At 47.8% G+C, this 26,304-nt stretch overlaps 2 protein-coding genes across 10 annotated transcripts; one reads left to right on the top strand and one right to left on the bottom strand.

Annotated features, from left to right (window-relative positions):
• Window positions 1-551: 551 nt before the first annotated feature.
• On the bottom strand, window positions 552-7,652 carry PFDN2 (prefoldin subunit 2). Its single transcript, XM_061606120.1, has 4 exons — window positions 7,444-7,652; window positions 4,795-4,883; window positions 3,724-3,847; window positions 552-873 (listed from the first exon to the last, which is right to left on the bottom strand). The coding sequence occupies exons 1-4, from the start codon at window positions 7,552-7,554 to the stop codon at window positions 694-696; spliced, it is 504 nt and encodes a 167-aa protein (XP_061462104.1). The 5' UTR covers window positions 7,555-7,652; the 3' UTR covers window positions 552-693.
• On the top strand, window positions 7,630-25,987 carry NIT1 (nitrilase 1). Of its 9 annotated transcripts, XM_061606109.1 has the most exons (8): window positions 9,100-9,322; window positions 9,436-9,588; window positions 10,423-10,512; window positions 11,833-12,093; window positions 15,088-15,191; window positions 18,627-18,760; window positions 24,402-24,527; window positions 24,949-25,987. In XM_061606109.1, the coding sequence occupies exons 4-8, from the start codon at window positions 11,852-11,854 to the stop codon at window positions 25,225-25,227; spliced, it is 885 nt and encodes a 294-aa protein (XP_061462093.1). In that variant the 5' UTR covers window positions 9,100-9,322; window positions 9,436-9,588; window positions 10,423-10,512; window positions 11,833-11,851; the 3' UTR covers window positions 25,228-25,987. The 9 variants fall into 9 exon arrangements, with proteins under 9 accessions (XP_061462086.1, XP_061462087.1, XP_061462091.1 ...); XM_061606102.1 differs by lacking the exons at window positions 9,100-9,322; window positions 9,436-9,588 and adding an exon at window positions 7,630-7,735 and having other exon boundaries at window positions 11,770-12,093; XM_061606103.1 differs by lacking the exons at window positions 9,100-9,322; window positions 9,436-9,588 and adding an exon at window positions 7,631-7,735.
• Window positions 25,988-26,304: the final 317 nt, after the last annotated feature.

Raw genomic sequence — 26,304 nt, 5'->3', positions numbered from 1 at the left:
AACGCGGTTTTGGGCTGCATAAACAGAACTATAGTTTCCAGGTCGAGGGAAGTAATAGTCCCACTATATTCTGCATTGGTCAGGCCTCATCTGGAATACTGCGTTCAGTTCTGGGCGCCTCATTTTAAGAAAGATATAGACAAGTTAGAGCGGGTTCAGAAGAGGGCGACGAGGATGATAGCCGGTATGGAGAACAAGTCTTATGAGGAAAGGTTGAAGGAACTTGGCATGTTCAGTCTGGTGAAGAGAAGGCTGAGGGGTGACATGATTGCACTCTTTAAGTACCTGAAGGGCTGTCACATAGAGGAGGGTACTGGGAAACTGGGGCTGTCCACATTTGGAATGGGGCACTTGTGGGGGCCCTCCAGAAGCTGTTGGGACTCTCTCATCAGCCCCAGTCAGCGTGGCCAAGGATGGTGGGAGTCCAACAACATATGAAGGGCAGCAGGCTTCCCCTACCCCAGTCTAACATTGTGCTACGGCCCCCCAACCTGCAAAGGGACGGGAAGTGATGCAGCGTAGCTGCCAATCTTCACAATGGCCCAACAATATGCAATACACACAAAGTTTATTTAACAAAAATATCATAAGAGGTGACACGAAAACCATAATAAAGTTAAGCCTTTGAGGTCAAGAGCTGCAGCTGTTGAGGAAGGGGCGATAAAGTCCTTTGTGAGGAAGCCGCTGCTCCCCCTAGGAGACCAGGACCCCTGCGGAGCTGGCCTTGGCCCCCGCTTCCTCGGCGTTCTCCTTGGAGGGAGCCTTCTGGTCGTCCTCGCCCATCAGGCGGATGTTGTGCTTTTCCCGGAACTCATTCAGCTCCCGGCCTTTTGTCTGCAGCTGTTGACTCAGTGTTTCTATGATCTTGTTGATCTGCAAGGTGCAAACGGGAGAAGACAGTGAGGAGTGGCAAGCTGGACAGATTCTCCAGGGAGAGAGAAAGAAGGCTCTGAACTCCCTAGATCAGGGGCGGTGAAGCTTTTCCAGCCTGCATTCAATTATTGTTTATTTAAAGGCCTCTATAAACTGCTTAGTATTTCAAAAATCTCTAAGCATTCTCTTATTATTATTATCTTTATTTATACCCCGCCCTTTTTCCAAACTCAAACTCAAGGTGGCTTCTCTTGTGGACAACTTTCCAGGGCCACATGCCCGGGGTGGATGGAGCAAGAGGCAAGAGTGGGCAGAGCAACGGAGGTGACTTTATCTTTGCACAGTATGTGGCATTCCAGCCGTGCGAATGCAAGAGATTTAGACACCCCCCCAAGAGACACACATCTCTTCATCCAGGCAGCAAGAGAGATTATCAGGGTCAAGAACACATTTCAGCCGGGCAAAAGCACCCAACGAAGGTGCAGAGCAGGGCTGGGTGTGTGTGTGGCCTGGGGCAGGACCTGGGGCTGAGTCCCAAGGGCTGCATAGAGGGACCACATTTGGGCCCCAGTCCTGAGGTTCCCCACCCCTGTCCTAGGACTCTCTTTGTGATCCATTCTGACAGCCATGAAACTCACTGGGGTGGCCCTTGGGAGATGAATTCAAATGACTCCCCGCAGGCAACTCTCGGGGTCTGCCAGAGCTCCCTAAGCTGGAGTGAAGTATGGAGAGACAAGTTGGAATGGCATTCAAGGACCATGAGGATAGCGCTGGAGGATTAGCAGCCCTTCAACATCGCCTACATGGGCACAGCTGGCACAGGCTCCTGGTAGGCGAGTTTGGAGGCTGGCAGGTGCACACGTTCAGTGTAATGGGGAAAGTGAGAGGGCAGGAAAGTTGCAACAAATACGCCCTTCCTTTCTAGGTGAAATGTTGCTTTTCAACAGCCTCCAAGTTCTAGTTATTTTTCTCTGCCTCTCTTTCACAGTTGAGTGAAAACTGGAGAGGCAACAACTTGCTTGTTCTATATAAGGGAAGAATCTGTACAGCTAGGCCGTAAGAAATTTATAGAATTGTTAAGAAGAAAAAAAGCGGATAAATTCATCTCCCCTTCTCATGATGCTCAGCATCACCGCATGAAACTGATGCACAATAGATTCAGGACAGACAAAAGGAAGTACTTCTTTGCACAATTAGTTTAGGGTATGGGTCAGGAACCCTTTTCAGCCCGTATTCTCTCATGGAAACCTTACAAGGGTCACACACGAGTGGCAGGCAGGATCAGAGGCAAATAATGGATATGGCAACACATGTGATGTGTCTTTACAGCCAATGCCAGAGATTTCTACATGTACGTATAAACGCACAGACGCACCACAAAATGCCCTCCCCTCCATCCAAACAAGCATGAGGCGTTGTTATCACAGTTCAAGGACTGGTTCCAGCCAAGCAAAGGCACTTGAGGAGGAGGATGTGGAACAAGGCCAGTGAGGGGTGGGTCCTGGCGAAAACCCCAAAAGCCGGAGAGTGCAGCCTGCGGGGAGGAAACATCCAACCACAGCCCTGAGATTCCCCACCCCAATTTATGGAATTCACTGCCCATGGATGTGGTGATGGCCACTAGCTGCAGTGGCTTCTTGGGGAGGTGTGTATGTCAAATTTCAAGAGAAAAGCCCGTTCAGGTGGAGCAGTCAGCCACGAAGCTTAAACGGAACCACCTGGTTCAGAGGCAACACGTGTGCCCATGAATAGCAGCTGCTGGTGGGGAGGAACAGCAGGACAGGCTTTGGCCTTCCTGCCCTGCCCACCGGGGCATTGCTTGGGCCACTGTTGGACAAGGCAGGCCCCACATGCAGGGCACTCTCTTGGGTGTTTCTCAGCACCATCACTTAACACATCACTATTCACTGTGGCCTTTGCCCATGTGCCAGTGCCCTCCAGCTATTTTAGACTTCCAACTCCCACCAGCCTCAGCCAGCATAGCCTTACAATGCTGGGGGCTGATAAGGCTAAATACATTTGTTGTTCCAAGGAGAAGCAAAGCCTGCTCTAGAAGCACTGGGCTCCTCTCCTTGCGCCTCCTTGGGCTTTTTCACATCATCTCGTGGCTGAATTAATCAGGTCTGTCCTCCCTCTCTGCAACACCCCACCCATCTAGTCCTAGTTGTTTTCTGTCCCCCCCCCCCCCCGGGGAACGAGGGTGGCAGTGGAGAGAAAGGAATATAACCGCTCTTCTCTACACACGCACGCACAAACAAACACCTGGACATTTAATTGCTTTTCAGTGACTCAACAGTGGCCAATAATTAAAAAAGGACGTTCCCTGCACACGCGACATACAGTGAAATGTTACAGGCATGGGTGTGGGACAGTTATGTGACGTAGCTGAGATGCAGCTTGCATAAAAATGACAAAATGTGGCAAGCAACGAAGGATTAAACTTTTTTTTTTTTAAGTACAACATATGTCATGCGAATCTTATTAACAAGCCACTCATACAGTGGCCTTTGGTGAGAAAAATCAGTGGCAGGCAACCAGCCAGGAAAGTTCTTGTAAACTGCAAAACAAAACGGGTCTTATTTTTCTTTCCATGCTTCAAACGCCACAAAACATTACTACTATTTATTACTTATACTTATATCCCATCTGACCTTCCGTTAATTCAAGGCAGCACACATGGTTAGGCTGATGACTGGCCCAAGGCCACCCCAGGGAGTTTCATGGCTGAGAAGGGGCCTTTCAAGGGCCTGACGTGCTAGCCACTACACCACGTGGACCAGTGTAAGTCTTTTTGAGGCTAAATACATTTGTTGTTCCAAGGAGAAGTGGGGGGGTCAGCAGAGGCATTACCTGCTCTTTGTTATTTTCCAGGGCTGGGAGAACCTCTTTCACCGTGCGCTCCACCAACACACCTCCCACCATCCGGTAGCACTTTCTAGTTGGGTCCACTTCTCGAAGTGTTTCGATAACCAACCTGCAGAGAGGAAGAAATGCAGAAGATCAGCACACTGTACGCCAGCCTATGAGAAGGACAAAGGATCTAGAAATCCACACAGCCAGGAACCAGATTGCAAACAGACTTGAGAAAGAATGCAAGCAGAGCCTGGTTCCTGGATCAGGCCGAAGGGGGCCCACCGAGTCCAGCATCCTGATCTCACAGTGGCCAACCAGTCAGTCTCATGCACCAAGAGCTGCAGGACTGCAGGGAAAGATGCCAGCGATGCTATTCCATTCTTGCCAAGGCCCCATGCAGCATATATTTAAAGCAGCTTCATACCATTTTAAACACTCATGGCTTCCCCTAAAGAATCCTGGGAACTGTAGTTTGTTAAGGGAACTGAGAGTTCTTAAGATACCCCTTTTCTCTTCACAGAACTACAATTCCAGAGTGGTTTAACAAACAATCGCTCTTCTCAGGGACTCTGGGAACTGTAACTCTGTGAGGGGAACTATGGCTGTTTAAAGTGGTATAATACTGCTTTAAATGTATACTGCAGATGGGAGTCTGGCAATCCGACCTGGGAACTGGCAGCAAGTTCGTTCAAACAAGCAAGAAACAAGGCGAAGTTCAGTAGGCGGCTCTGAGCAAGTCATGGAGAAGGCTACTAGCCATGATGGCTATGTTCACCCTCCACTGTTGCAGGGTGCCTCTGAATAACAAAGTTGCTGGGGAGCACAAGTGGAGAGAGAGCTGTTGCACTTAGGTCCTGCTTGCAGGCTTCCCAGAAGCAGCACCTGGTTGGCCACTGAGATCAGGATACTGGACCCGTTGGCCTGATCCAACAGCCAGGCTCTACTTATGTTCTGTCTCAAGTCTATTCGCAAGATTGGAATGAGAACGGAGAAAACTGTGGAAGCTGCAAGAGGCAACACCCCAAAACAAGAGGGGCAGCCACTTTCAAATCCCTGCCCACTGCTTACTTGTGTTCGTTCAGCTCCATCTCCAGCTCAGCTGCCTTTGAGGCTAGACCTCGCTGCTCTTGGCGCAGGCGGTTAAATCCAGCCACCACCTGGAAAGGGAGAAAGATCAGTCACAGCAGGCTAGCGCATACACCAGCCACAACCAAGCCAAGAACGGAAGCAGCGCCTACTCACATCTGTCCCTTGTTGCTTTTACTTCTTCCCACTATCAAACTTTAGATTATAAATTCCTTGGGGTATGAATTTGGCATTTCAATGAAATTGCATACTGATGGTGCCATACCATTCCCACACAATCCCAGCTAAGGAGGTTAACTGTGTTTGTAGATCCCTGGACCTTCTTATCACTCTATCCCATAGCCCTGGGGTGGAAAACTGGATTCGGATAGTGGCAGCGACCCAGAGTTCTCCCACCCCTGGCAGGCCACTTGGACAGGTGGGTGGGGCTCTGCCCATCTGTCAATCACCTGATGCCACTATCAAATCAGGTGACCCATTTTTAGCACAGCTTGAGCTCAGGCCCTGCTACAGAGCAAAACCCAAGCCCAGCCAAGAGGGGCCTGAAGTCACCGCCAGGCAGCAATGCTGTTGTGTCAGTGAAAGTCTTTGCAGGAGGTTTCACCACCAATAAGCTGCTTTTTAATGTTTTTTTTTAAATACAGATGTTTTTAAAGCTTTAAAATATCTTTTAAAAGCTTTTAAAAATGTTTTTAAATATGTTTTGTTTTAATGTATTTTTAAGTCTGTTTTTATGATGTTTCAAAGTGTTTTTAGTGCTTTTGCTTGCCGCCCTGGGCTCCTGCTGGGAGGAAGGGTGGGATATAAATCAAATAACAAACAAGCAAATAAAAATAAAATAAGTCAGGTCAGACTGGAGATCACACGGCTCCTTTCAGCATGCAGATATAAGGCAGATACGCCGTGGGGGAGATGTGGCATTGGTGAGAAGGAGTAAAGCTGAGAGAATAGGAGAACAGAAAGAGAAAAAATGCTGGATGCACTCTATCCCACTTTCAGAGCGAGTAGTTTACGGGAACAGAGATTAGAGCCCTCTAAAGCAGCATCCAAAGAAGAGAGAGAGGAAAAAAGAGATTTGGAGGGGGCAGCCCTCATGCTCTGAGCAAATGAGAAAGCAACAAGAAACAGACATATTGGAGCATAGGAACTGTAGTTTGTCAAGTGTGCTGGAAATTGTAGCTCTGTGAGGGGTAAACTGCAGGTTCCAGGATTCTTTGGGGGGAGTGCTTTAAGTGTATGGGGTAGATGTGATCTGTGACAGAAAGTACTAGTAGCAAACCTATTGGTAGAATATATGGAAAATCAAAGTAGGAAGCAGGATAGAGGACAAGACCATGACCAAAAGTGAGTCTGAGTTCTAGTAGCAAAAGTAAGAGTAATATTGGTGCTCTCAGGACTCTTTGTGGGAGGTGGTGGATACAAACTGAGTTAATATACCACTGTGCTTTCGGCAGCAGCCTGCTATGCTGGGGAGCCACCAGCTAGAAACTACCAACCACAGCCAGTCCCAGCAGGCTTGATGTCAGCATCTCTCAACTGGTCCCAATGACTTTCTGGTCCCGCTTTCTGCAGGGGTTCGCTTTGTAACGCCGCTCCCTCCCAGCACGCTTGCTCTCACTGTTGATCGCCTCCCTTGCCACTGCGCAATTGGGAGCACGCTTTAAGGCTCCTAGTTGTTCACTGACAACCGCATCTCTGCTCGACCTACATCTGGTATCACATATGACAGCAAGTGCTTTGAGGAAACAGCCTCATAGGCCAATTGGAACATGTGCAAGGGCAGATGAGGCATAATGCCTCCCTTTTCCCTCCGTAGCCCATGCCTTCCACCATCGCTGCCTAGAATGGCCTTCTACTTGATCCTGACTGTCCTGCTCCCTCTAGAACAGACACAGGGAAACCTGGGGCCTTTCATACTCTTATCTCCCATTATCCCCGACCTTTGGCCACAACATCTGGAGAACCACAGGCTCCCCATCGCCACAATACAAGCTTCCAAGTCACAGGAGTAGCCAGATTTCATCTGAACATCAGGCAAACCTTCCTAGCTGTAAGAGCGGTAGCACAATGGAACCAATTACCAAGGTAGGTGGGCATCCAAGAGGCAGCTGGAGAGGCACCTGCCGGGGATGCTTTAAGTTGGGTTCCTGCATTGAGCAAGGGGGTGGGCTCGATGGCCTTACAGGCCCCTCCCAACTTTACGATTCTACGAGACGCAAACCTGCAGGACCCCGCAGCGACCATAAATTGTAATGATTAAACGACATACAAGTGCCTTAAACACATATAAATTAGTCAACGAAGTGGGCTTACTCTGGACCCTCCCCAAGGCCTCCAGAAAATCCATAGCCGGCACGATGTTTCTTACTTCGTTGCTGTTGGAAGAAACAGCAACGGCCACATCCACAGACCCCAAAGCTGAGCTAAGCGGCGACCACAACCACCCTAACCGCCTCCCCTCCCCTCCCCTCCCGCACTTTGCTCGCGCTCAGAAGCCCTCCCCGGAACATGCGAAGCTAGGACAGAGCGGGCCATGCGTTAATGTTAGTGACTCGGCATCCCCGCCCAGGGACGCCGAGAGGGGCGTCTGCACATGCCCAGGGGCACTCCCCTCCTCGCCCCGCCTGGTACCTGCTCGGCTGTCAAGGCCTTGGCGGCCCCGGTTCCGGCCCCCGCGGTAGCCGCAGCCGGGCCGCCCGGAAGAGCCGCCGGGCCGCTCTTGGTCTTGCCGCTCTCCGCCATCTTCTCTCACCCCACAAGCGGCAAGCGGCAGACGGCCAGCCTCACAACACCACAACTTCCGGGTCCTCCGGGGTCACGGCTCTTCCCTCGTGACCGGAAGCGGAATGTTTTTCTTGCTCCTTTTGGCGCACTTCCGGCCCTTCCATTTCTTCCCCGTCCTTCTTCTCTTCAAGGCTCAAAGGTACTTAAGAAACGCTCCCCTTCTCTTTGGTTCATCCTTCCTTAAAAATGAAAATGTGTCCGCGGGGTGTTGGCCTTGGGCGGGCTTCCCTCACTCTTTGTAAGCCTTTCGCCCTCAATGTCCCCACCCGCGCCATCTTCGTTAGGGGCACTGTTGAAACCCAGTTGGAAATGTGGGCGCCCGAAGCTACCTGGACGACGCGGAACAAAAACGCAAATAAAGAGAGAATCATCAATGGAACTACTAAAAACAAGCACGCTTTTCAGGCATCGGTGGCGGTGGAATCTTTTCTCTTTTTTCATTTCATCCCAAAGACGCCATTTTATTTGAGGGCACAATTTCGGGGTTTTTTCTTTAAAACCGCCATCTTTGTTGCGGGCTGCAGGTTCTCTGCGCCGCCATTTTAAATACGGCCTACTCAATTATTTCTATACGCTACAAACCACGGAGATAGAAAAAGTATAGAATGACCTCTGGAGGTTCTAGCTATAAAATTTCCGAGTTTCCATTGGAAATAAACAGAAAAGAACTTTTAAGATATTAGTACAGCAACGTGTTCAAACAAGCTGCCAAAAAGAGGACCTCACGCTATTTCTGACTCGGTCTTATTTAGTGTGCAAAAACCAGTTCAACGTTTATTTTATTTAAGCGTTCGGGGGGGGGGAATCGTCTTTACCGGTGCCCAGAATTTAGCCCCCTTGTTTGGGAGGTGGAAGTGGACGAACTCGACACAGCTTTGCAGTGTAGTCCGCTATTAACATTGCAAGCCAGAACAGCGACTGAGGCTGCTTTAGATTCCCAGCCAAACTTCCCCATACAACCCCCCCCCATCAGCTGAATCTGCTGCAATTGCCCCTCCCTGCCCAAATTCAGGGCTCAGTTGCGCTCAGAAAGTTTTGCACTCTATTGGCTTCCAAGCAGGCATGTTGCACTTTTAAAAGTCTAAAAACTAAACGCCTTTCATGTCGAAATAAGAACTGAGATAAAAAGAGCAGAAACTCCTGTCTTCGTTGGTCCTGTTTGTTTTTCAAAAAAGCTTAGCTGCCGCCCAATCACAGCTATGTTAAAATCCTGAATTTCCCCGCTGATCTCTGAAGGCACCTTTCAGATTTCCGCTCTACTGAAGACGAAAAAGATTCTACAGACACCTTCACACGACCCTTTGTGTTAGTAGCATTGAGAGACTTCTGCCCGCCATTTTTATTATGGGCACCATTGCCCAGAAACTCCATCTTTGTTAGGGGACTGGTCTACTTCCGGGCTGGACTTTTAACCTGGCTTTTGGGGAAGCTCCTGACAGCTGCAGGGATTTTTTTTGCCCTTTTTGCTCATGTAAACACTGCGGGGGAAGAATTGGGGCGGGGAGTGGTGGGGAATATGCCAGTGGCTGCAATGGGGAAAAGAAAAACTTGTCATTAGTTTTTGAGTGCTTTGTCATAGTTTAAAAGATTAACTGGGAATTGGAAGGGTGAAATGAGGGGAAGGGAGTTAACGGTAACCTTGGCCGGCATCAAGGTGGAAATGATGCCAGAGGCACAAAACAGTGATAACGTGAACGAGTAAAACTGATTTGTTGTGGGAGATGAGGTGGGTGAGAAGGAGGCTGTGAAACTGGAAAAAACTGAGTTGGTTTTGCTCCGTGGAACTCCTTGCCACTGTATTTTTTAAAAATTATCTTTTGTTTCTGATTTTTAAATCAGGCCCTGTTCCTATGCTTTTAACTGATGGAAATGGAACCTGCTTCTGGTGCAAGGGCTAGATGGCCTTCAGAGGTCTGAGTTGCTTTCCTCTATATTTTCCCCTTAGCCAGAAGAGGCCTCTGCAGAATGCCAGTCTGAGTAGGAGAAAAGCAGGTGAGGAGAGGTTCCTTGACCCTCTCCCTCCCCTCATTTTTCAGCTCCAAATCACCCTTTCCTTTCTGTGGAGGAAAAGACCAGGGGACCCAGTATCTTCCCCCCTCATAGATGGCAAAGCACCTGAACATGTGTACGATTGAAGGAATGAGCAAGAGAAAGAGTTAAGCCGCCACTTCCAGCTGGACTTGTCTACTTTCAACTGTAGCCTCCTAAGCTATTTTTAATATTTTTGTTTGATTTTAAAAATAAAAGCATTGGAGAAAAGCGATACAAAACTCCTTTTCAGCTTCAGACTTCAATGCCCTGCTTTGTGGACCACCACCTTTTTCTCTCATTCTTAGAGAAAAAGGGTTGGGAGGTAACAGCTCTTTCAAGACCATCATCTTTGTTCATGGCAGTCTTGAGCAGCCTTTGTCAACTTGATGCCCTCCAGATGTTGCTGGACTATAACTCCCATCAGATCCAGCCAGCACACAACATCTGGAGAGCACAAGGGTGAAGGCTGGTCTCAGCCTTTTTGCTCTAGTTTCAAGGGCTTTTTTTAATGTAGAAGTTGCCAGTGTAGAGAGCCTCTTTGCAACTAGGACCTCTCCTCTCTCACCAGGTTCATCCATCCATCAGCCCCTTGGGCAGCCTTCCCTAACCTGGTGCCCTCCAGCTGTTTTGGACTGCAACTTCCACCAACCTTAGCTAGCGCTGGCTGGAGCTGATAAGGATTGCATTCAGAGGGCACCAGATTAGGGACGGCTGTCCTAGGCTCCCTTTGTATTGGCTTCTCCCAGAACCTTTGGATTTCGAAACAAGATGAGTTCTCTTTCTTGTGTCTTCTAGGTTGAGAGTGGTATCCCAGAAGCCCTTGCAAACACTTTGCGTTGCTGGGAAGCAGTTTATAAGGGTCAAAAGCCAAGCCCTCAGCCGCAGGTAACTAGCCCCTGGGAAGAAAGGGACGCAAGAGCTGGGAACGATGCTGGTACCTTTTAAGAGCTCAGAGTCCCTCCACCACTTTTTATCCTCATAAGACCCCTGGGAGGCAGTTTGGGCTGAGAAAGCACAGCCCCAGATGATCCAGCGGGCTTCATGCCTGAACAGGGATTTAAATTAGCAGATTTGCACGTAACAAACCATGGTTAGTCAAACCAGCCTGTGCAGGAGCCTGAGCAGTCTCTGCTTTGCTTTTCCCTTTCTCGAGCAGGGGAACAAACCATGGAGTGGCTGGCTTGCGGTTACGTGGCTTGTTTCTCCCAAACAAACATGAGCGAGAAGCCAGGAACAAACCATGGCTTCCACTCGGGCTTTGTTTGGAGAAAAGCCAGCTGCTCTGTGGTTTGTTTCCCCACTCAAAGTAGCACAGGCTGATTTGACTAAGTACGGCCCACAGGAGCGGTGGGGTGGAAGGCAGGGAGCCCCAACAGGAGGCGGAGCAGAGGCATCTTCTTCCAGTTCTGTCCCCACCTGTCTCTGCTGAGTTCCACAAGGGGCGAGAATAAGACGAAGGAGGCGGAGGTGGACTGGTTGCAAGTAAGAAGGCAGGCTAGGGGCGGGCTGTCTGCTGTCACGTGGAGCTTGGTGGGGCAGTGCCCCGTTGGCCGGGATGGACCAGCCTCCTCTGGCCAGTGCTGGGTGTCTCACCTCCAGGCTGGATGGCCGGCGCACTGCCTGATGCACCAGACGACTTGATTTCTGATTCAAGATGGGGACCATCTTCCATGGGCCACTCCCAGAACTATGGGGATAGGACTGACTGAGAGAGTGTGGCTAGCCTTGCAAAGTAGCCCAATGCCTATAATACCGATTTAGCCAAAGTGAGGGGGGAGGTAGTTTGTGTTAACTTTGAAATGTATTACAAATTGTATTGTTTTTATTGTTTATTGTATTGATGTATTATTGATGTTTTATTGATATATTATGGTTTTATTTTTATACTGGTGCTCTTTTGTAAACCGTCTCGAGGGCCTTTTGGCTGGAAGGCGGGGTAGAAATATTCAAATCAAATCAAAATGCAGCTCTGCCGCTTGGCTGCACTGCTTATTTGGCAGTTAGCTTGAGGTTGCACAAGCTCCACTTTCACGGTGCCACAGGGAGAGGGACGGCTCCATTTCTTGTGATAACTCCAAAAACATTGAAAATATGGGAGCTGCATTTTTCAACAGATGATGCTATTATTTTTCCCCCCTGCAGGGAACCCGTTGGAAATAGCGGCCTCCCTTCTGTGTTTTCTCAGACCGCTCTCTCTTTCCCCAGCCATTCCAGGTTCAAAGCCATGTCCACAGGCACAGGACCCCTGAAGCCCCTCGTTGCGGTCTGCCAGGTGACCTCGACCCCCGACAAAGCCCAAAACTGGGCATCTTGCTCACGGCTCGTCCAGGAGGCTGCCCGGCGGGGGGCCTGTGTTGTATTCCTCCCGGAAGCCTTTGACTTCATTGGCAACAATGTCGAAGAGACTCTGCACCTAGCGGAGCCCCTAGAAGGAGATCACCTGCAGCGTTATGTCAGGCTGGCCAGGTAGGACTTGCTGGGGCTGCCCCAGGTGGTGGGATGAGGCAGGTGCTTCATTGCGGCTTCCTTACTAAAGGTAGCTTTGCAAAGAGTCCGGAATTCTGCTCTGGGTGTATATGTGTGTTGGGGGGCAGAGCTGCTTCTGCACACACACACCCCAAAAACACCCTTTTTGGAGCCAAGTATATAGCCCTTTATAGCTTAAGGAAGCACAAAAGCCATCGTTGTTGTTACGTGCCTTCAAGCCAATTACGACTTATGGCCACCCTATGAATCAGCGACCTCCAGTAGCGCCTGTCATGAACCACCCTGTTCAGATCTTGTACGTTCAAAAAGCCATCATAGCAAACTATTTAATCAACTTGCATATTCTCGGTCCCATTAGAATCATACAATAGTAGAGTTGGAAGGGGCCTGTAAGGCCATCCAGTCCAACCCCCTGCTCCATGCAGGAATCCAAATCAAAGCATTCCCAATAGATGGCCCTCCAGCTACCTCTTGAAGGCCTCCAGTGTTGGAGAGCCCTCTACCTCTCTAGGTCATTGGTTCCATTGTCGTATGGCTCTAACAGTCAGGAAGTTTTTCTTCTTCTTCATTATTATTATTGTTGTTGTTGTTATTATTAAAATTCATATGTCACTTTTCCATATAAATAGGCTCAAGGTGGCTCACAACCGAACAACAAAAATGCAGATCACTACATCAACAACAATCACACACTATACCATTTCAAAACATAATAATCCAATAAATAATCAATTACATGCATCATTATGTTTATAACAATTATAACATTTAAAGTAGTCATAAAACAGTCTTTTAATCAATTAAAACATATCAGTTAATGACAACTATAACAAAAATTCCAATACAAAAATATCAGAAAACAATCTGTCACCCCAGCTCAGGTGGTGGTGGCGGCAGCGGCAGCGGCTTCTGCTTCTAGGAAAGAGCTCCAAGTTGCGCCTCCTTTTATCTCTGACCCTCATGCCAGCCAGAGCCCTCCCATGGAAGTGCCCAGAGCTAGCTCAGATGGTGTTAGTCTGGATATCAGTGGTTAGGAGGAACCTGGGAACTACAGACCAATCAGCCTGAGATTGATCCTTGGGAAAATTATGGAACAGATTATAAAGTAGTGAATCTGTAAGCACCTTGAAGTGCAGTGATTACTAGAAGCCAACATGGATTTATCAAGAACAAATCCTGCCAGAGTTATCTCGTTTTTTGATCAGGTAACCTCCCTGGTAGACTGTGGGAATGCTGTGGACATAATATATCTCGACTTCAGCAAAGCTTTTGACAAAGTGACCCATGATATTCTGATTATCAAGCTAGCTAAATGTGGGCTGGATGGAACAACTATCAGGTGGATCCATAGTTGGCTACAGAATCACACTCAAAGAGTGCTTATCAATGGTTCCTTCTCAAACTGGGTGGAAGTAACAAGTGGGGTATCTCAAGGCTCGGTTCTGAGCCCAGTGCTTTTCAACATTTTTATTAATGACTTGGATGAGGAGGTACAGAGCATGCTTATCAAATTTGCAGATGATACAAAATTGGGGGGGGGCACAGCTAATACTGTGGAAGACAGAAACAAAATTCAAAGGGACCTTGATAGGCTGGAGCATTGGGCTGAAAACAACAGAATGAAACAGGGATAAGTGCAGAGCTCTAAACTTGGATAAAAGAAACCAAATGCACAGTTATAAGATGGGGGATACTTGGTTCAGCAATATTACATACAAGAAGGATCTTGGAATTGTTGTTGATCACAAGCTGGATATGAGCCAACAGTGTGATGTGGCTGCAAAAAAGGTAAATGCTATTTTAGGCTGTATTAACAGAAGTATAGTTTCCAAATTGCGTGAAGTTTTGGTTCCCCTCTATTCGGCACTGGTTAGGCCACACCTTGAGTACTGTATCCAGTTCTGGTCTCCGCACTTCAAGAAGGATGCAAACAAAATGGAACAGCGTCAGAGGAGGGCAACAAGGATGATCTGTGGACTGGAAACAAAGCCCTATGAGGAGAGACTGAAAGAACTGGGCATGTTTAGCCTGGAGAAGAGAAGACTGAGGGGGGATGTGATAGCACTCTTCCAGGACTCGAAAGGTTGCCACACAGTGGAGGGCCAGGATCTCTTCTCGATCATCCCAGAGTGCAGGACCCGGAATAATGGCCTCAAGTTGCAGGAAGCCAGATTTCGGCTGAACATCAGCAAAAGCTTCCTGTTAGAGCCGTACGACAATGGCACCCATAACCTCGGGAGGTGGTGGGCTCTCTCTCTCTCCAACCCTGGAGGCCTTCAAGAGGCAGCTGGACAGGCACCTGCCGGGTATGCTTTGATTTGGATTCCTGCATGGAGCAGGGGGTTGGACTAGATGGCCTTATAGGCCCCTTCCAACTCTACCATTCTGTGATTCTATGGGGCAGATGTTCCAAGAGCAAGGGCCAATTGGAATATAAGAAAACCGTCTGTCACCCCCAGCTCAGCTGTTACAGCCTTTGCCACCATTCTCTTGCTAAGCCAGCCTTCGTCAAAATGGGGCCCTCCAAATGTATGGGGCCACCCAAACGTATGGGACCACAACTCCCATAAGCCCCAGACAGCAGGGTGGATTTGGACTCCCATCAGCCCTGGCCAGCACAGGGCTGGGGCTGATGGGAGTTGTAGCCCAACCATCTGCAGGGCAGAATGTTGACTGTGATGGCTCCTGACCCGGCTCTCGCCCAGCCTGGGCAGCAGCAATATTGGAGATCGGGGGGGAGGTGGAGGAGGATGGAAAAAGCACTCCCAGCCTCCGATGGTCCAGCGCCGCTCTGCTGTCGGGGTGGAGATGGATGCAGAGAGGCAGCCTGAAGAGCAGCCCCCATCTCTGTTAAGAGTTGCTCCTCGGCTCTCGTCTGCCGGGGGCGGCATGGGGTGGGGGTCCCAGCAGCAGGGCAGAGGCCAAGGCCAGGCGCTCACTGGTGGAAAGCTTACTTGTCTCCTCTTCTGGCAGGGAATGTGGCCTCTGGTTGTCCCTGGGAGGCTTCCACGAGAGAGGCAGTGACTGGGAGAGCACAGGACGGATCTACAACTGCCACCTCCTCTTGGATCCAAAAGGTGACGAAACTGGCAAGAGTTTAGGATGCTTCTGTCCCCAGATTGGCCAAGTCTCCCTAAAACTGTCTGTCCGTCTATCTCTCTCTGTTCTCCCCTAACTAAATGGCACATGGCAGCCTTTGCCAACCTGGTGCCCTCCAGATGTTGTTGGACTATTTATTTATTTATTTAAAATATTTCTATACCACCCTTCAACCCTATAATAGGGCACACAGGGCAGCTTACAAAAATAAAATCAAATACGTACATAATAACAATTGTAAACAATAAAACCACAAAAACATTCAAATAAATTATAATACATAAAATACAATACAATACATTGGCACCACATGGCCTGAACCTGGAGGACAGTACCACCACTGTACCACTTCTGCAAATGAAGCCCCTCTGAGCATTCCATCCTCAAAGCTCTAGAACTGCCACCTTTGCAACAGCATTTGGATGTTGGCAGCTGATGAAGGCGGAAGCTGAAATGTTTTGTTAATATAATAAAAACCTCTGTTTGGTTAATCACAATTACGTTCATATATATTTTTAGGTGATTAACGGAATCCTTATAAGGATCCAGAGCAAACTTGAGTGAAGTTCTTTCAAACTGTCTTTTATATATATATATATATATATATATATATATATATATACACATACATATATATATATTTATATACATACATATATATATACATACATACATATATATATACATACATACATATATATATACATACATATATATATATATATATATATATATATATATATATATATATATATATATATATATAAGACAGTTTTGAAAGCAACAAACAGAACTTCACTCAAGCTTGCTCTGGATCCCTATAAGGATTCCGTTAATCACCTAATATGAACATAATTGTGATTAACCAAACAGAGGTTTTTAATATATTAACAAAACGTTTCAGCTTCTGCTTTCGTCAGCTGCCACCATCCAAATGCTGTTGCGAAGGTGGCAGTTATAGAGCTTTGAGGATGGAATGCTCAGAGGGGCTTCCTTTGCAGGAGCTAAGTAGTGGTGGTACTGGCCTCCAGGTTCAGGCCATGTGGTGCCAATGTGTCCAGAGAGTAAATCCAAATATTCTCCCTTTTGGTCAATGCTGCTGGATCTGTTGCTGGTGCCCAACCAGGAAGGGTTTTGAGGTTGTGATGGACTGCTAAAAAAAAAAGACTACCCGGTATGAAGCAGTATGAAAAGGGTAAGCTTAATACAAATCTATGTTGGGACCACTCTTGGGTCACTGTGTAGTTCTGGTAGTTCTGGTAGCTACAAATCTAAAAGGATAGTGTAGAGCCGGAAAACGTGCAGAGAAGGGCAACCGAAATGATCTTGAGGTTAAATCACCTTCCATACGAGGAAAGGCGAAAAGCGTTTTTACTTTAGAGAAAAAGTGTGGCGAGCGTTTTTTTCTCTCCTGGGACGTGGGATCAGCATCCGGTGGACCTGAGAAGAGCCCTACAGCTGGATCAGGCCAGCATCCTGTCCTCACAGTGGCCAGCCAGACACCTCAATGGGAAGCCCGAAAGCAAGGCCGAAGTTCAACTGTGCTTTGCCGACTTGTGATTCCCAGCAACTGGTGTTCAGATGCCTGTTGAGGAGAACCCAGCCATCATGGCCAATAGCTGCTGGCAGCCTTATCCTCCGTGGATTTGTGTAATCTTTTAAAGCCCCTCCAGTTTGGTGGCCATCGCTGCCTCCTGGGGCAGCAAATCCCAGAGGTTAACAAAGTGTTGCGTGAAGAACTTCCTGCCCCAGATCTTCCCATGTGAAACAGACTGGCAGGAGATCCAGGACAGAGAAGGGAGAGTATCCCAGGGGGGGCCTCACAACAATGCGTAATTAATTTATTAATGGCAATGACCACTTCCTCAGGTGGCTTGAAAAGGAGATTAGACCAATCCGAGGAGTAGCCGCCCTTAGTTATCGTGGCTATATGGAACCCTCCAGGATCAGAGGCAGCGTCCCAGGGAATCCCAGTCCACAGGGAAAGGCTGTTGTCTTCAGGCCCTGCTTGTGAAAGTCCCATAGGTGTCTGGCTGGCCTCTGTGGGAAGCGACACGCTAGGATTGGGCAGACCTCCTCTCTCTCCCCCTTGATCATCAACACTTCTAAGCAGTTTACGTAAAGTATGAAAGTGGAGTGAAGGTGTCTGCTTAGGGTTCTCAGATGTGTTGAACTCCTCTCCCCGCCTTGAAAACCTATGTGCAGCCATAGTTTCCGCAATGGAGCTGGCAGAATCCTCACGCCATGGCTGCACATCTGCAGCGTGCTGCTGTGCACGTGAGGATACGTGGACCAGGCCACTGATGCGATACTGGTGTCAGAGGAGCTCCCTGCTGAAGCCAGCCAGCAGGGAAGGGCTGGAGCGGCTGTGGCCCCTCCGTTCCTTCCCTGCTTCTCTGCAACTACTCTGGTTGGCGTAGCAGCCATTATACCCTGACTGAGTCTGAATCCCAGCAAGACGGAGGCGCTGTGGGTTGGTGGCTCCTGAGTTTGGATAATTGGTCAGTTGCCTGCTTTGGAGAGGCCGTACTCCCTCTGAAAGAGCAGGTCCATAGTCTGGGGGTGCTCATCTTTGTCGCTAGAGGCCCAGCTGACCTCAGTGGCTAGGAGTGCCTTTTACCAGCTTTGGCTGGTCAGACAGCTGCTTCAGTTTGTGGACCAGGATAGCTTGACCACTGTTGTCTACGACCTGGTAACCTCCAGGCTGCATTACTGTAACGTGCTCTATGTGGGGCTACCCGTGAGGTTGGTCCGGAAGCTGCAGCTGGTGCAAAATGCGGCGGTGAGACTGCTCACTGGAGCAGGGTAACGCCAACATGTCACCCCTCTGCTGAAAGAATTGCACTGGCTGCCCATTTCCTGCCAGGCTAAGTTCAAAGTTCTAGTTTTGTGTACAAAGCCCTATACAGCTTGGGACCAGGATACATGAAAGACTCTCTTATTCCTTATGTACCCAGTCAATCGCTGTGCTCTGCAGGTGAGGGCCTCCTGTAGATACCATCTTATGAGGAGGTCCATTCCGCACAACATAGGAAACAGACCTTTAGTGTCACCTATCCTTTGGAATTCCCTCCCCTTAAATATTAGACAGGCGCCAATCTCTGTTATCTTTTTGGTGCCTACTGAAGACCTTCGTCTTTCAACAAGCCTTTTAAGTGGAGACCTTATCCCAGTCTGTGTCTTTAAAGCTTTTTTTAAAAAGATGTTTTTAAAGATGTTTTGTTTTAATATATTTTAAAGTCTGTTTTAAGATATTTTAGAGTGTTTTTAGTGTTTTTGTTTGCTGTCCTTAGCTCCTACTGGGAGGCAGGGCAGGATATACATTTAATAAATAATAATAATATACCATAAAGCTCACCTGCCCTCCAAGCCTACCAATCTGATCCTTCTCTCTTTGGTGAGGCTGGCCTCAGGAACCCTGGTGGCTGCCTATCGGAAGACTCACCTTTTCGATGTGGAGTTGGAGGGGCGAGTGTCCCTGAAGGAAAGTGCCTTTACCAATCCAGGCTCCGAGATTGTGCCACCTGTTGAGACCCCAGCCGGAAAGGTACATGTAAGATGTTTCAGAGAGGGGTGTTGGTTATGTTGTTTGCGAGTCTAAACGTTCTGTGCAGAGATGGTGCTTCCTAACTTGTTCATAAACGATCTGGAGTTTGCAGTGAGCTGCGAGGGAGCCAGGTTTGCTGGTGATAACAAATCTTTCAGGGTGGTTAAAACAAAAAGGGACTGCACAGAGCTCCAAAAGCATCTCTATGAAATGGGTGAATGGGCATTAAAATTGCAAATGCATTTCAAGTTATGGGAAGCCATATTTCAGCTGAACATCACAAACAACTTCCTAAGTGTTAGAACCGTATGACAATGGAACCAATGACCTAGGGAGGCAGTGGGCTCTCCAACATTGGAGGCATCCAAGAGGCAGCTGGACAGCCACCTGTCAGGGATGCTTTAAGTTGGATTCCTGCATTGAGCAGGGGGTTGGACTCGATGGCCTTATAGGCCCCTTCCAACTAGTATGATTCTATGATTATAAGCAAGCAGGTATATTTTATTTATTTATTTATTTAAAACATTTGTAGCCCGCTCTATTTTCAAAGAACTCAAAGCGGCGAACAAAGACAGTCATATACAAATAACATTAGCATAATCACAACAGTATTAAAATACGAATAATCAACAATAAGAATGTATCAGAAATTAAAAACAACCTATATAACATCCTATATAACGATTAACTGAACGCTTGACGAAAAAGGAACGTCTTGACCTGGCGACGAAATATTGCAAGAGAGGGAGATAACCGTACCTCTGCCGGTAAAGAGTTCCAAAGTTTAGGAGCAATCACAGAAAAAGCCTTAGTTCTAGTTCTCACCAAATGAACTTGAAAAATTGAGGGAATCGCAAGGAGAGGATCAACAGAAGACCTCAAGGGCCGGGAGGGTTCATAAAAGGACATACGATCAGACAGATAGAGAGGGCCCAGTCCATGTAGGGCCTTAAAAGTTAAGACTAACACCTTGAATTGAGCTCGGAAGCAGATCGGCAGCCAGTGTAATTGTTGTAAAAGGGGAGTTGTATGGGCCCACAGGTCCGCTCCCGTTAACATCCTAGCTGCCGCTCTTTGAACTAATTTAAGCTTCCGAGCTGTTTTCAAGGGAAGCCCCACATAGAGCGAGTTGCAATAGTCTAACCGGGATGTGACTAAAGCGTGTGTTACTTTCGTCAAATCGGATGTTTCCAAAAACGGACGCAGTTGGCGAACCAGTCTTAACTGGGCAAACGCACTCTTGGAGACTGCCGCAACCTGGGCCTCTAGATTCAAAGCCGAATCCAGAATCCAGAATGTATAAAGTGATGCATGCCTGGGCAGAAAATCCTAACTTTGCATACACACCAATGGAGCCTGAACTGGCATTATCTGACCAGGGATGATCCCATGGGGAAGATGTTGACTCTGTATGTGGTAACCGTGAAAGAGATTAATTCCATGCTGAGGATCAGTAAAGGAGGCATGAAAAACAAAAGGTACAATGGCATCATAATGTTGGCCAAGTCTATGGCACAACCACACTTGGAATACTGTGTACCGTTCTGGTTGCCACATCTCAAAAGGCGATATTGTACAGCTGGAAAAAGCACAGAAAAGGGCAACCCAAATGTTCAGGGGACTGGGAAGCAACTCCCCTATCAAGGGAAGGGTTTTAGCTTCGAAAACTGGTGGGCAAGGGAGGACATGTGAAGAGGTATATAAAATCATGCATGGTGCGGAGAAATGGATAGTCACCACTTAGAAATGCCGGTGATTAAGTGGCATATGTGTAAATGTACTGCCTTCAAGTCAATTCCGACTTATGGCGACCCTATGAATAGGGTTTCATGAGGCTGAGAGGCAGTGACTGGCCCAAGGTCACCCAGGGAGCTTCATGGCTTTGAATCTGGGGCTCTGCCACTGAGCGATAGTTCTTGCATATTGCCAGTCGCGAGCGTGGTCTGCCTTTCCCCAAACATGACATTTTTGATTGATTCATTATTGTGGTCTGTAGACCAAGATTAGGAATATCGGAAATATAGATACAGTTGCTATATAAACTACCAGAACAGAAACACAATTTTAAAAATTGTTTTTAAATTTTTTAAAATTGTGTTTTTAAATTGTTTTTTGTGTTTTAAAATTTGTGTATTTGTTTTTAATGTTTTTAATTGCTGTAAACTGCCCAGAGAGCTTTGGCTATGGAGCGGTATATAAATGTAATCAATCAATCAATCAATCAATAGTAAGAGCCACATCAACCTATATTCCCTTTCCCCCCCCCCAAAAGGACAACAGTGTCAGTCCACCATTCCACCAGCTGCTTTCTGTTCTGGTCTGCCACGGAGAAGAATTTTGCCACCGCCAGTGAAACTCCAGGCATTTTATCTGCTAATAGAAATAGTAAACACTTGGTGACCTGCCCAGCATAGAGGCTAGAAAGGGGGCAATGAACTGGTTGTGAATTCCAGAGTTAACAATTGCTAGGAGGATTGACCCACAATTTCCAGAATGACAGTATTTTGAGCATTGCTGGGTGCTTATAAAAGTGGCTGTTAAAATAAAAGGGGGGGCTGTAGTGACATCCTTGATGCAGACGGAAGACCCCAAAAGAAACTGTAAACATGTAGGGTGGCCTCCTTTGGTATAAAATGGCTTCCCCCAGCCTGGTGTGCCTTCCAGATGTTTTGAGCTGGTGTGATGGTTGACACTGGCCACGCTGTTGGGAGTTTGGAATGCAAAACTGCTCTGCTGGTTGGGGCTGATGGGAGTTGTGGACCAAAACACCTGGAAGGCACACAGGCTGGGGAAGGAGCTGGTCAGAAGAATTGCAGCACAACTGTTTGACTCGCAATGGCTTTCTCTGTGTGTGAACCAAGAAACAGGACAATAAAACGTAACCCCAAGATGCTTATCGCTCTTTCCTTGTTCCAGAATTTGGCTGCCCAATAGCCACTTCCACCAAGTAAGCATTCCCCGCCCCCTGCCCCAAATTAGTAGTTATCTTCGATTTCTCATGGTTTTTGTCTGCAAATGATTTCAGTTATAGTAAACAGAGAAATGAACCAGTGTGGTGTAGTGGTTAAGGCAGCCTTTCCCAACCAGTGTGCCTCCAGATGTTGATGGACTACAACTCCCATCTTCCTGACCATTGGCAATGCTGGCTGAGGCTGATGGGAGTTGTGGTCCAGCAACATCTGGAGGCACACTGGTTGGGAAAGGCTGGGTTAAGGTGTTGGACTACGACCTGGGAGACCAGGGTTCGAATCCCCACGTAGCCATGAAGTGCCCTGGGTGACCTTGGGCCAGTCACTGCCTCTCAGCCCCATGAAAACCTTATTCATAGGGTCGCCATAAGTCGGAATCGACCTGAAGGCAGCACATACACACAAATAGAGAAACATGACCACTAGCCTTTTAAAACCAGGTCTGAAATGGGACAATACTGCATTTGTCAGCAAAAAGACAGACAAGAATTTTCTTGTTGCTCAGTTTGGAGATTGGCTGCCTGGGATCTTAAGAGCATCACGAAAATAATTTAGATACAAAATAAACAGCAAGGGGGTGAGAATACCTTGTTTGTTGTCCCCCGCCCCCAAAGACATTGCAATATAACATGAAATTGGAACCAGCATTGTGCTAGGGTAGTTCTCCCACCTAAACTCGCTGCCTTTCAGGGCAGTCCATCTATGCAGTTGGCCAGCTGGGTCAATTCCATCAGCCATGGTCCACTGGTGCCCTCCAGATGTTGAACTACAACTCCCATCAGCCCCAGGCAGCACAACTGACGGGAGTTACACTCCAACGCTTGGAGGGCACCAGGTTGGCAAAGGGTATATTTCACTGCCAGCTGAGTGATGTAAACATGTTTGTCAAGATGCCTATGGGTGACCTGTCAGTGACCCAAGATGGACAGCAAAGCACAGGTGGCTAAAGCAGTCTGGGATTAACAAACAACCTCTGGACCTTGATGTTAAGTTATGTTACTTATATTTATGGAAGATATTTCTGTTCCCCCATCATACCCTTCAAAGAAGTTTCTAGTGTGGCTTCTAAATAATCAAAATAAGAATTAAAACACACAAATAATTTACTCAAAGCAGCACAATCTAAAAAAAGCAGCATTAAAAACAGAAGCAATAAAACAGATTCAACAAAATAATGTAAAAGTCTGAGAAAACAGGAAGGTACCCAAAGGAGATCAGGCGGCCCTTTGCGGGGAAGATACTCCACACTGATGTGGCCCTTTCCTCAGTAGCTGCCCAACACACATCAGATGGTGGGGACCTGGAGAAAGACCTTGGATGGAAGGTCTTAATGTGTGGACAGGCACATGAGGAGGCTGTGATGTTCCTGCTTATATTGTAGATATGGTAAGTGCTGTTTATATAGAAGACATATGGTAAGTGGAGTGAAAGAGGAGGGGGAGTACATGAGCAGTAGAATGCTGGATGATTGGCTGAGCGTTTGAGTGACTGGGAGTATAAATGGAAGAATGACAGTTGAATCTGGGTGGATGTTAGCAGGGTGGAGAAGAAGGTGTTTGGTGGTGGATGTTGGGAGTGTGGAGAAAGAGGGAGTTGGAGTTCTGATTAATAGTAAGTCAAGTACAAAACAGGAATAGATGAAACCATACGCTTGTGAAACATTCTAAAACTAATCTTGTTATTTCTGATATTTAATAAATACTTATTTGGTTTACCAAAGGCCTGATCCTTGGCTGGGGGATATACATACCAGAAGGGAGGGCAAGGTTGAACAGGCTGAACAGAAACAGTATCTAATGGTGGCAGCGGTGAAGGGAGGAATAATAACAATTCAAGTATCCAGAGCAACCCAGAGTTGTATGCGTTATCTATAAAGATACAAGGGGGTTGGGAACAGCATAAGCATGCAGTCACAAAAGGAACCAGCTAGAGAGAGACTCAGGCAAAGTCTCTGGGAGTATTGGTTATAGGACGTGACTGGTGGTGCTGCCTAGCAGGGGGATCTAGTGAGATCTGTGCTAGAGCGCAGTGAGAAACCACATAAAGGACGGTCCGGACTGGTGGTGTCCCTGGTGGTGCCTAGTGAAAGGCAGTAGCCACAAGCAGGTGGGAACCTGACAGGGAGAACCAGGGAAGGACGTCACAGAGGCCAACAATCCCTTTATAGGTATCCTAAAGGTGTGAAGGGCTTTTAAAGGTCAGAACCAGCCCTTTGAATTGAGCTCAGAAGCAGATTGGGAGCCAGAGCAGTTGGCATTGTGACATCCTTCCCTGGTTCTCCCTGTCAGGTTCCCACCTGCTTGTGGCTACTGCCTTTCACTAGGCACCACCATTCTTCCATTTATACCCCCAGCCATTCAAACGCTCAGCCAATCATCCAGCATTCTACTGCTCATGTACTCCCCCTCCTCTTTCACTCCACTTACCATATGTCTTCTATATAAACAGCACTTACCATATTTACACTATAAGCAGGAACATCACAGCATCACATGAACACCTCAGGCCCACTTAGAAACCTACCAGCTGTATTCTGAACTGCCATGTCTGAACAGTCTTCAAAGGCAGCCCCTTCACTGTAGTCTAACCAGGAGATTATCAGACCCTGGATTGATGCTGTGCAAACAGGCTTCCTTGGCTCGCCTCACCGGCTCTCCTTACATCTGTTTCAGATTGGTCTAGCCATCTGTTATGATCTGCGCTTCCCAGAAATGTCGATCGCTCTGGCCCAGGAAGGGGCAGAAATTCTCACCTTCCCATCAGCTTTCACTGTGACAACAGGCTCTGCTCATTGGGAGGTAAGTGGATCCAACATTACTGCCGTGGGTCAGGTCCCTTCAACTAAAGACACTGGGGACTGAACAAAGTGTGTGCTCAACTGAGGTTTTCATGCGGCAGCTCATGCTTTAGCTCATTACCTTCACGCAAGACATTTTGCACATGCCCAGACAAACTAGCCCTTTAAAAAAAGTATTGTTGTCCTATATCAGCCTTCCTCAACCTGGTGTCATCCAGTGCTGGTTGGGGCTGATGGGCCTGGAAGTTCAAAACCTCTGGAGGGGCACCAAGCTAGGGAAGGCTGGCTTACATAAGGGACACTCTACACATGTTCAGAGGCACTCAGAGCCCTGAATTCTTTTTTAAAAAAATGCAAATTTACAACGGGTGGAGACACTGCGGGCCCCCAACACTTTTACGCTGCTTTCCCCCCCTCCGCAGGTGCTGCTGCGCGCTCGTGCCATCGAGACTCAGTGCTATGTTGTAGCAGCTGCTCAGACGGGGAAGCACCACGAGTGCCGCACCTCCTACGGCCATGCCATGGTGGTGGACCCCTGGGGCAGCGTCATCGCCCAGTGCCCGGAGGGGCCAGGTCTGTGCTATGCAGAGATCGACCTTGCCTACCTGCGCCGTGTCCGGCAGGAGATGCCCGTCTTCCGCCACCGCCGGGCCGACCTCTATGGCCAGGTGGCTACTCAGAAGGACCCTCCATCCCTGTGACTTTCTTGGCTGCTGCTGGACTGGCCTCCGGAATCCTGATTGCAAGTGGCAGGGGGAAAGGAATGGCCTCTGTTGCTCAAAAGAACTGCCTGGGTGGATGGATTTCCATTAGCACAGCTGATTCGACACACCAAGAGTTCTGCTGGGGGTGGGGGATAAGTGGGAATGACCGACAGAAATGCCCCTAATCTTCCCTCTGTGTCAGGGGAAGGACAGACGGACACACGATTTGGCTCAAACCCCGCCTGCACGCCCAGCTTCCTCCTTGAGTCCTCCTGTGACTTGCTCAAATGAACCCTTTTTGCCTAAGTCGGGTGGGGAACCTGTGGTCCTCCCAAAGTTGCTGGACTCTTAACTCCCATCAGCCCCAGCCAGCATGGCCAATGGTCAGGAATGTTGGGAGCTGCAGTCCAGGAATATTTGGAGGGCCTTTTCCTCCACTTCTGACCTAAATAAATCTGTCACCACCAGCCACCCTCATTTCTATTCTTTGCCCTTTCATCCATTTCCAAGAACCCATCTTCGTTTAAGAAAAAGGTTCTAACCTTTAGGCAGGGCAGTTGGTACTTTGCATTCAAAAGCTTGAAACTCTGTGCTGCTAAGGGTCAAATATCACAACTTGTACACACATGATGCAGACTGTTAAGGATCACTTTGATTTGCGCTGATCTATATTGAAATGTATCCCTCCACTTGATTGTACTTTAGTGATGACCAATAGATTTTAGCAAGTAAATTTGACTGATGCAACTTGTATACATGATGCAGATTTGGAGGATCTCTTTAATTTTGCATTTTCTGCACTTTTAGTAACAGGGAGAGGGAAAGGCACAGAAATCCTGATCCTAACTGTTGGAGTCTAATTCAACAGCTCAACTGTTCATATTATTTCTCAACCATAAGATCTCGAAACTTGCTTTTAAAAACCAACACAAGCTTAAGGTGTGTAGACACCTGCATTCCGTGGCCCAATGTAGATCTTTCTGTCCAGAGATGTATTTTTTTGTATACATTGATTGTTACATTTTTGGCTTTTAATGCGATTTTGTGTTCGTATTCTATCTTGGTAAGTTGCTT

Source organism: Rhineura floridana, chromosome 22 (assembly GCF_030035675.1).
Source record: "Rhineura floridana isolate rRhiFlo1 chromosome 22, rRhiFlo1.hap2, whole genome shotgun sequence".
NCBI classification, from domain to species: Eukaryota; Metazoa; Chordata; class Lepidosauria; order Squamata; family Rhineuridae; genus Rhineura; species Rhineura floridana.
The sequence above is the reverse complement of the archived record's forward strand: the minus strand, read 5'-3'. Positions and strand labels throughout refer to the sequence as shown.